The sequence below is a fragment of the Pteropus vampyrus genome, unplaced genomic scaffold, assembly GCF_000151845.1.
Source record: "Pteropus vampyrus isolate Shadow unplaced genomic scaffold, Pvam_2.0 Scaffold177, whole genome shotgun sequence".
NCBI classification, from domain to species: Eukaryota; Metazoa; Chordata; class Mammalia; order Chiroptera; family Pteropodidae; genus Pteropus; species Pteropus vampyrus.
In genome coordinates, this window is record NW_011888958.1 from 1,637,805 (window position 1) to 1,648,670 (window position 10,866).

At 52.6% G+C, this 10,866-nt stretch overlaps 1 protein-coding gene across 1 annotated transcript in view; it reads right to left on the reverse strand.

Moving 5' to 3' along the window:
- Positions 1–3,539: 3,539 nt before the first annotated feature.
- Positions 3,540–10,866, reverse strand: part of VSX2 (visual system homeobox 2) — a 22,530-nt gene continuing 15,203 nt past the window's right edge. The window contains exons 4-5 of the mRNA XM_011370927.1: positions 4,680–4,860; positions 3,540–3,922 (exon numbers count right to left, since the gene is read on the reverse strand). Of these exons, the coding sequence (XP_011369229.1) occupies positions 3,540–3,922; positions 4,680–4,860 (564 nt within the window). The remainder of the gene's footprint in view (positions 3,923–4,679; positions 4,861–10,866) is intronic.

The following is a 10,866-nucleotide window of genomic DNA, read 5'->3' on the forward strand; positions in this document are numbered from 1 at the left end:
TGTCCCGGTCTATTCCCTCCGTGATTATCTGTAGGCCTATTTACATGTCCCTCTGCGGAGAGCTGTGTTCCTCTTCCCGGGGTTAATCCCCTAGGGTGAGTGTCCAGGAGGATTTCTGGCAGCCCCCAAGCCTCTGAGTGTCCCAGTTGTCTCCCAGATCTGAGGGTGGAGCAGCTGCCAAGCACCGCCCTCCCCCCCGGCTTAAGGCAACTGCCTTGGTGTGGCCACCCTTCCCTTGTGTTCATGTAGTATCTTGCAACACTGTGAGACCAGTTGAGCAGATGTTATCATTCCGATTTAGAACACAGGAGAGGCTCAGAAGTTAAACACCTTGCCCCAGTTCTCATGGTTATACTTTCATGGTCCCTTATCTCACACCTCAATGACTTTGAACATTTGCAATTTTGTATTTTACTTATGTGATTACTCGAATTCTGTCTTTCCCTCCAAATAGGACAGCTTTGCCCACCACTCTGTCGCCAGTGCCTCGCCCACTAGCTGGTACACAGATGCTCCATAAATGTTCTTAAATTATTAAATGAATGAATGAGTTAGAGGAAGAAGATTCATTTATTCGTTCATTCAACAATAGATTGAGTGTCAGACCATTTGATGGGTCGTGGGGATAAAAAGATGAATAAGATATAATCCCCACCTTCGAAGAAAACAGTCTTGTGGGGAAGATAGACTTGTAAATAAAAAATTACAACATAATGCATAAAATGCCATAATGGAAATGTCCCACGTGCTATGAGAAAACAGGTACTAAGCTTTTTCTGGAGGGGGTGCCTTGAAGGATGAGTGGCAGTATGTTTCCGGCAGTGTTGGAGGTGGGCTCAGTGAGGGAAGGGCATTCCTACCCCAGGGGGCGACAGTGAGTCCTGCAGGGACCTGATATGCTCTGGGAAGGCTTGGAGTAACCCGGTGCAGGTGGGACTTGAAGCCAGGCTCCTGGATCTTTCCCTTCACCACATGGAAGTCAGAGATTTCCCACCTGTGCCCCCCCAGGCTCTGGGTCTGGGTGGATTATACACGGGCCCAGTCCAGGGTCCAAAGACTGTCAACCACCTGTCATTCTCCTTCAATGACAGGCTGCCAGAAAAACCTTTTCTGTGAGGGAGTTCTGAGCCAATCTGAAACCATCTTATGAGATTTCTTGAGCCAACAGCTTATATATAACCTCTCTATTCTGCTCCCTGCGCTCTCTCATCTATAATTCCATCCAACACATCATCAAGCCGGTGGGCCCCAGCTGTCTGCAGAAAATGTCATGCAGTCTCTCTCTGCTGTTTCTCCTGTTAACTCCCTTCTCTTTGACAGGGATTTGGCAGAGGTTTGTCTGACTTTCAGTTCCAGATACCATTCCCTTTTCCATTTGTTGTGTCATGTAATGTGTTGTAAGGTATTCAAGTGCACGTGTGTACACAAAAGAGAATCACTACTCTTGGGAGTCGAGTTGGGCTGTGGGCATCACCTGAGGTGTGAAGGAAATAGAGGTGTTTGTAAGGAGCACCAGAGGGAAAAGTCAGTGCAATCTATTGTGTGGGGAGCAGTTGGGAGTCATAGGTAATAACTTAGGGGCTCGATGGCTGAGATATTTTAGTTGTGCTTGCGACAGAGGAGGGTCTTGTATCACAGTGATAAATATCATTGAAAAGTGACAGATGTCAGCTCAGTGGAGAAAGCCCTGCCACAATGTTTCTATAGTTGGAGTAATTTTAAAAGAGGAATCTAGTAATTTTGAGCTAAAAATGACTTCATGGATTTGCTTTCGATGCTACGGAAACACACATGTACACACCCTCCTCACCCATGGAGGATTCCTGGATCCCTCCCCTGCTGTTTTTACATCAATTTTATTCTTACTTGTATCTTTACAGAAAATGGCACAGAAATCACAGGTTTAGAATACCTAGAAGTTATTACAGTTCCATATTTCAAACACCTCGATATCAAGATTCTTTCTTCTCACTCTATGTACAGTATTTACACACAAGGGGCTACAGCCTAACACTTCAAACCAACAGGGGACAAAGACAAGAAGAACTGAGAGGAAGTTCCATGAATGGAATGAAGAAGAAATCAACTTCTGATGAGGAATTAAAATCTCAACTCACTGTCTCAGGCCTTCCTCTCTCGAAGTATTCCTTGCAAAGGTAGGATGGTAAAGAAATGTCATGAGGATGAGGAGGACATGTTCATGGCCTGGGGGTGGAGGGGCAGTTCCAGAGAGGCCATCAGTACGGACAGGTCCTCTTATCGGCAGACAGGAAGAAGCCCCCAGCTCCCTATGCCAACATGGTCACTGTCTCCGACTCACTGTAGTGGACATGCACCATGACATACACCTGGCGTGAAGGTGTGTGTGCCTGTTGCTTAGTTTGGGTCTAAAACTGGCTCCTGCCTTTTTATGGCTACTCTCATTGTAGCCATTTCTCATATCCTTCTGTGACCAACCCCTGATATAGCCCCAGGCCCATTCTCAGCTTGGCTTCCCAAGGATAGCTTGGATGAAGTTGAGTCAAGGTCTGGGGCTTCCTAGATGTTTTTTTAACACCTGGATTGGGTTGCACCAAGGCAGGGCACATGTGAACCAGTAATTTGCGAGAAGCTCTAGGTGAAGGGGGATTTGCACAACAAATCAGGGTCACAGGCAGCATATCAGGGGTGTCAGGATGCTTCAGAATACAGCCCCAAGGGGCTGGGGTAGAGGGTTTGGCCTCCCCAACAGTGCAGAGAGCCATAGCATTTGTGAGAGGCGCCCTCTGGCTGCAGGGCACAGGTCCTGGCGTCGCTACAGGTATTGTACATTGTCACATGCAGGGCTGGCACCTGTGCTGGAGGGAATCATGGGGCAGCTTGGGGTGTGGAAAGGGCGGGTTCCTGAGGGTGACTTGAGGGCATGAGATGAAGGATGGCCGAGAGGCCCAGGCTGAGACTTCTCAAGTTTAATCTGGACTCTGGGCCCCACTGATGGGGTAGAGCAGAGGTTGTGCTTGGGCCTGCAGGGCGGTACATTCACACGGTGGAACAGGATGAGGGGAGCAGAGTTTGGCGAGGCCTGGGGCGCTCAGGACATTGGCCCTGGAGCGTGGGTCCTCAATCCCTGACAGGGTGTTTGCAGCATGGGCTTTGGGCGTGCGGGAAGCAGAATCCACCGGGGGTCAGCGCTGGGAAGAAGGGCTCTTAGAGCTAGAGATTGGCTTAAGGGCAGATTCAGACAGTGAGCGTTGCCAAGGGATTGAGTGAAAGCAGCTTGAGGGGGTGGTTTGGGGCAGCAAGAAGGTTTCTGAGGCAGGGCCGTTGGGATGAGGAGGATGCCGAAGAGGTCGAGACTATGTAGAGGATGTCTCAGCACGGCCCAAAGCCTTGGCCAGAACTGAGTTGTGCCTGAAGTCACCTGGAGGTCATGGAGAGCCTGTGGGGCTGGGGGAGGGTGGCAAAGACCAGGCTGGGCTGTGCCTCAGAGGACACCTCCCAGCATCACAGGCCCCGAGAAGAGCAGAGTCCTGACGCTCCAGTGGCAGTGCACCCTTGATCTAAGCCACGTCCTCAAGCTGTGGCGGACTCAGCTTCTCCGCTGGCCTGTCTTCATCCATGGCCTCCTCCTCCTCCGGCTCGTGGGCATTCCGGGCCAGGCTGTTGGGCCCAGACACAGTCCCTAGCACTTTGGTGCTGTGCTCCTGAGCTCTGGCTCGGAGCGCCGCAATGCTGTTCTCCCTCAGTTCCTCCTGGGACATGGCCGCTGGGGGGTCGGGGCCCCGCTCCTCCTGCTCCGTCTTGTCCAGCTTGGGCAGGGCCTGGCGCTCCACCTCGGGCTTCCTCCCCGACTCAGCTGCTGCCTCCAGCGATTTTTTGTGCATCCCTAAAAAGAATTGTTGGTATTCGGGTTTAGAAAAGCGCCTGGGAAAGCCATCTTGAACTGAAAACGGCAAAGATAGAGAGAGGCCAGAATTAAGGACAAGCAGAAAGCCTTACTTCACACACCGCAGTCACGCGAGTCCCGGGGCTGGGGCCAGGGCAGCAGGAGGTGGCTGGGGGGCTGCAGCCGAGCAACTGGGCACCAGGCCTGCAGAGGGCTTCCCCAAGCCAAGCCCCTAAGCACCTTGCCCCCAGACAGCCTGTTCTGTCCCTTCCCGAGCATAGCGTTTGCTCCCCATCCCTCCCTCCTGGGAGCCCAGATCTTAGAACCCCAAGACAAACTGGTACTGCTATCAGACATAGGCCCGGATGGCAGGCGGGGGAAGATGGCAGGTGGAGAGATTTAGAGGGAAGAAGTCCTTTGGGCAAAGCCAGATGGTGGCCAAAGGTACCCAGGGAGTCCCCTCAACCCCCAAGAGGGGCAGTCTCATCACAAGCCCACCTCCTACAGGGAAGAGCAGGGTACAGATCCTGGAGCAATAGTCACACCCTCTTCATAGAAGAAAAGAAGCCCCTGTCAGGGGCCTGCCCAGGATGAAAGTCCTAGGCACCCATAGGTGGATGCAAGGGATAGATGCCAAGTCCCACGCCCAGCCTGCCCTCAGAGCCCACCAGGGGAGACTGGAGGGCTTGGAGGGCCTCCATCCAGATGGGCTGCTGTGGCCAGGTCCCTTTGCTCCAGGGCTCTGTCTCCTCCTCCGAGGAGCCCACTCTCCTTGACGCAAGGGCAGGGCCACGACGAGGGTGCGCGCTCTTACCCAGCAGCCATGGGGCACAGGAGTCCATGATGCCATCCTTGGCGGACTTGAGGATGGACTCGGGCAGGGGGATGGAGTGCCGCACCATGGCCCCATACAGCCCGTACTCCGCCATGACGCTGCTCCGGCCCCAGCACTTCTCTCGCTTTCTCCACTTGGCTCTGCGATTCTGGAACCAGACCTGCAAGTGTAGACGAACAGGTCAGGGGTGGGCTCTGAGAGGCAATGGGGCCCGGCCCTTACCCCCACGACTATCTGTTTAGGTCCCCACCCCTTCTATGCCTAGTGGCCCCATCAACTTGTGACTGCTGATTTCTCTAGCCAGGTGCCCTCGACGACCCCACAGTACCCTGGGGGGTTCCCCCAGGCTCAGGGTTATCCAGAACGAAGACCCGAGTCCCATGAGAATACAGTGGATGAAATGGGTCCTTCTTTTAAATTTCTTTTTTAAAATCAACAGTTCCAGGGCAATGGGATAGGGATGCCTCTGGGACAGGATCTTGCAGGTGGGCAGTTCCCAGTGTGGTCCTCAGTTTGTACCTGAGAAGCCGGACCCTGGTAGCTTTCTTGAGAGTGTGGACACTTCCAGCGGATAAACAGAACGTCTTTTCTGACTTGCAGAGGGACAAATTCCTTTCAAGGACAGGACTAATGTGTTCAGGGTTCCCTCTCCACCAGAACTCCAGAGGCCAGAGCGGCCAGTCCCAGGAAGCCTTCCAAGCGAGCAAAGGACATTTCATCCAGGTATTCTGAGGCATGACAACTGCCCCGCCCCAAAATGGAGTTGGGGATGCTCCCAGGAAGCCTGAGTCAGCTCTTGTTTCTGCCCTGTCCTGGCTCAGCCCTCCCATGCCACAGTGCCTGCCACTCACCGGCTCTCCACAGTTTTGGACCTAACTTTGAATGATATTTTGGGGAGTTGGGCAGCCATCTCTCAGTCAGGGAAGGAAGACAAAATTATCAGTGGCATGAGGAGCAAATGAAATGGGGACCCAGGAGAGTGTGGTAGTGACACTCTAGGGAATGTTTCTCTGGCCCCCAAATTGACTGGTGCAGGGTCTGAGCTGGGGTGCCTTCGGGATGTCTGGAGCACTCCAGTGCTGCGTGGAGGAGCTCCCAGGGTCCCTGCCATGCTTGAAGAAGGGGCCATTTCTTGGTCTCCCAAAGCAGCTTTCTGAGACTTCCAGCAGCTGACAGGAGCCAGAGACAGAGCCAGAACCAGGGACAGCTGCACTACCTCTCAAGCAGGTGAGGCCGGCGAGAAACTGGTGGGCTCTGTAAGGACCTCAGGCCCTGCTGGCCCCCTCATGTCCCCTCATAGCCCCTCAGAGCCCTGACCCCCAGGGCGGGGAGATGCCCAAGGCAACCCAGGAAGTGGGGGGAAGAAGGGGAAGGCAGAGGCGGGTTCCAGAAAATCTATTAGTTTCCTCTGCGATTTCCATTCCCTCTCCTCGGCTGGGTCCCCCGCCCTTCCCTCCGGGCCCCCTCCCCCCGCCCTAGGCAGCGGAGGTTTCAGCTTTTGATGAAAAATTGCTCCAGCTCTATTCAAGAGGCGGCAAAAGAAGAGTCACCCCCAGGGGCAGCCCTGGGCTGATTGAAAAATAAGTTAATTTCAGTTTGAATCGATGGGCCTCAGGCACTGAAATATCACGGGAAATTAAAGCGGCTGCTCTCCCGGGAGTCGTGGCATTGACCCGCACTAATTAATGCTGGGGAGGCAGCGCGAGCCGCGCCGAGAGCCGCTCCCCCTCCCCGGGGGACCCCAAACACTTCTCATTTAACTAATTAGACGGGGAAAATTGGGTGTTAATTTGTTTAGGATTTTTTCCCTTCTTCTCCCCCCTCCCCAACCCCGCCGCCAGCTCCCTTCCCAGCCCCCGCCCCGTGTGGGGGCGCAGGAAATGAATGCGGGACTCGCCGGCAGATGGCTGCCCCGGTCACTCTGCAATCTTCTCCGACTTGATTGCTTGATTAGGTCGTTAGCACATTAAAAAAAAAAATTGCTTGCCGTCTGGCGCTGGCGTGATGAGTGGGACGCGCGGCAGCGCCTGGGTAATTTATCTTTTTATACGGCAAAGAATTTGATTTCAATCTGCAGATATATGAGGCGCCTTTGACACCTGTTTAACATCGCGCCGCTGACAGCTTAACCCTTTGCTGCTCGGCCGCAGGGAGGCCAGGGCTGGGGCCGGAGGGGCTCGGAGTCGGAGCGCCCCCGTGGTTCCCACCGCCGCCGCTAGGTGGCGGAGTGAGCGCCCCGGCGGCCCGCGGCAGCTCCGAGTCTGCGGCTGAGCGCGGCCAGCTGCATTCGGCAGGGGGCGCCCCAAACGCCCCGCCTCACCCCCACCGTCCCCAAAGAACCCGGCGGTCACAGACAAGCTCTGCAGGACTGCGGAAAGACTGCGCCATCTGCGCACAACTTTAAGTTAACCCAAAATGTGTGCAACCTTGTTTTGGAATTTCTTCATTTGTAAATAACCAGAACCTCTAAAAATGAGAGAAACGCGGCCTCAGAGGCCGGGTCTCTCCACCTCGACATTGGCCAGGGTCATTAGAAAACGATCGCTGGTCACACTCTGGGTGGGAAATGCCTATGCTACCACCGGGTTTGGCACCTGCCATTCCTAATCAGGCCCTCCTGGGGGAGCTGTGAAGCCTCCCCCTGGTCCAGACCCAGACTGTCCCTAGTGACCACGGCCAAGCAAAGGGTTTCTGTAATTTTGAATGCACTAGATGGCTGCGCTCCATGCTCTAAGGAGGGAGAGCGGTGAGCAATGTGAGCCCCGGGCCAACTCAGCCATGGTCGTGGCCTCGTTCTACGCTGTGTTTAGATCTCTCTCCCGGGCCGCCTGCCGGTCCTGTAGGCTTTCTGTCTGACTACCTGTCCTACATAGGGCCTGCAGTTTGTCTGAGACCTCTGTCCTGTCCCATCTTCCCTCCCAATAGCATTTGAGCGCCCTCTCCAAGTACCCACTTGTCCCAAGCCACTTTCTTCCCACAGAGGAAAAATCTAAAAAGATTAATCCACATACAAGTGTAAGCGACTTCTGGTTTCATCCATCTCTCAGAGAAGACAGCAAAGAATGAACCCCTTGGTGATGGAATTCTAGACTGTGAGTCAGACCACAGAGGGATGGGAAGGTTCTCTTTATGAATCTAAGTAAGCCATCTGCTTTCTGGTCAGGAGATGACTTTCCTGCTTGAACACAGTACATTATAAAACAACAAGGTCACAGCCCCTTAACTGAAGCATGTGGGCCCAGACTCCAGAATGTTTTAGATTTTAGAAAGAAGAGGTGATGCATATGCCACATGTTACATAACACCCTGCAGCAGCAGCAGCAGCGCACCGTAATCAAACCCATCTGTTTGGATTTCTGCAGCAAAACCTATACAATTCACACTAAGAGGGATGAATAAAGAGCATAAGGTCCAGTCTGGTTTATGTCACTAATGAGTTCTGATGGCAAACTTAAGACAGAACTGTCCATTTCCAGCATGGTTTGGATTTAGGGATTCTGGAGAAGGGACTGTGGAGTATAGGAAGGCACAGATTCCATCCCCTGCTCCCAGAGTGGCTGCCTGGGAAGGCACATGGACCTGGCTTCTCCAGGATTCCATGAGCATTGGTGCTTGAGATGGGGGCGGGGCTCTCTAATGGAAACAGCATTATTACTGGGACACTAAAGAAGAGGGTGCAGACTTGGGATTCAGGTCATATTTGGGGCCTGTCAACAGAACCATTTTCCTGGGTCTCCTAATTTGGGCATGTGAATAACTGGTCTGCAGATCAGATTTTACCCACAGACACTCCCAGGGGAGTTGGTGCCAGCTGGTCACTCAAACCAGGAGTCATCCGGACCCTTGGTTATGGGCTCCTGGAATGCCTGGCTCTCTGAGAAGACCAGATGCTGCTCCAGTTTATGGAAGAAACCTGGACAGCCAAAACAATTTCTTTTTAAGACAGTTGGCAGGGAAGCTGCAGTAATGGTGCCTTGGAGGGAAGTGGACAAGGGATTAGAATTAACCCTAACCACTCTTCATATTTGCCCTGCTCTTCTTCCTGGAAGCAACCAGCATGTGTTCACAGAACTTAAAAGTTTACAAGAAGCATCGAAGTCAGCCAGTCCTGAACTGGAATTCTCAGCTCTAACAAAAATTGCTGTATGATCTTGGGCAAGTTACTTGCCTTCTCTCAGTCATAAAATAAGACTATTACTTTTCAGGGTTGTTTTGAAGAGTGATGAAATAAATGAAAGTACCTAAAAGCAGTGCTTGTCACACAGAAGGTGCTCAAGAAATGCTACTTATTTCCGTGGAGGCACATAAAAATCAGTGGGAGTGCGCTCAAGGGGCAGGTTAATCGGTATTACCTGCCCCTCTGGGCTCTTCCACATGGCCCGTTAGCAAGGCAGGACTGACAAATGACAAGAACAACTGATGGTGGGGGTGGGGACAGAACTAACCTACAGGCTGTGAGATTTTAATAGCCTCTAGTTTCCCCTCTAGGCATTGGGAGAGCTAAATAGATGCCCCTGCAACTCTCCCCACATTTCTAGTGTACGGCAGGCCCTTGAGGCACGAATACAGGAGAGCACCACACATTGCCCAACACCACACATTGTGATCAGGGGCTAAAAGACCAAGGCTGGGGATCCCTGCTCTGCCTCCAGCTGCCTTTGTGACCTTGTTGTATTTCTTAATCTTTCTGAGCTTCCAGTCCCTCATCTGCCCTGTGATATCGCTTTCTTGCAGGGTTCTTAGAAAAATTAAACAAAATAGTGCATGGGAAATACCCGGCACATAGTAAGAACTAAAAAACATTAGCCTGATGCTGGGTGAATTCTGTGGGTAAATGTGCAATGAGATGAGGCTTTGCCGTCCGGCAAATGCTCAGTGACACTTTTCATGTAAAGCCAGTTGCTTCCATCTCTCGCCCTTGAGATTCCTTCTCAGCATTTGGGCCCTTTTTCCTACTTGGTCTCTTGGTTTTGGCAGGCCCCAAATATTCAATCAATCCCTCTCTCACTCACTTACCTGACTGCCCATTTTCTAGAAGAGACTGCTCCTCTCACATGGGAGTTGGGTCCGGAACTCTTCAAGAAAACCTGCGTCAAGGCCTCAGCAAGGACCAGAGCCCTGCCTTACACTTCAGGGCTCTAAGCTCCTGAGAAAGGACCCAAAAGTGACACCAAGAGTCGCCAGGGTTAGAGCCCCAGGCAAAGGAGAATTGAGATCTTTCAGCTCTGGAAAGAGCCTGGGTTTCCTAGTGCATTTCCCCTCGAAGGTGATGCCCTAGCAGCTCTGAGGAAGCCCAGCTAGGATGCCTCTGGCTGTTGACATCTGGTGTGGCAGGTGCCTCCACAAATGGCAGAGAGGGTCCTAACAGCTTGTGCCTCCAAAGATGGAATGGACCTGGAAAAGGGCTTCTTTCCAAATGGGTGCTCTTTTGCTACAAGGGCACATGTAAAGCAGGCCAGGCAACTATATCGACTCTTACTTTCATAGGCGCGGAACCCGTGTGAGCAGCTGTGGCTGTGCCCATGGCTTCTGGTGTCATCACACAGCTCTTGTCTGGCAAAGCTCCCGTCCCTGTTTCCCCATAGGACAACATGCTCAAGGCTCCTCTCCTCAAAGATGTCCCAGGAAAACCTCTTTGGTCCTTCCAGGATTACCCCTCTTAGGGAGATAGCTTGCATAATAGGATGGTCTTTGTACATTCCGGTCACTTGGCTAACCTAGACCTTGTCCTCCATTCTTGCCCCATACCAGCAGGCTTGTCGGCCACGTGGCAGTTTCCATCACACTCAGCCGGCTTCTTTCCTCTCCTCTAGCTGGAAGCTGATTAAGTTGGGCGCGTTGCTGGTGTGATTTAATGACTTCACGCTCCACACCTACTCAGCATTTCTGACACCATATTTCAGCACACCCCTTCCAGTCTCAGCTTCAGGCTCACTGAAGCCGGGCCTTGCTTGCAGCCTCTGATGTCCACGAGGGGGCAGCTCTGCCCATGTTTCCTGGCAGTTGAGGCAGTATCCTTCCCTGCACACCTGACCCCACCTTGTCACCCAAAACTCCACTTCTTACACTCATACTAACCCACTCAAAACAAAGAAACTCCTTCCCTGAGTCTGACCCAGTATTTTTATACCGGCTGCACACAATCACCTACAGAGTTTTAAAAACA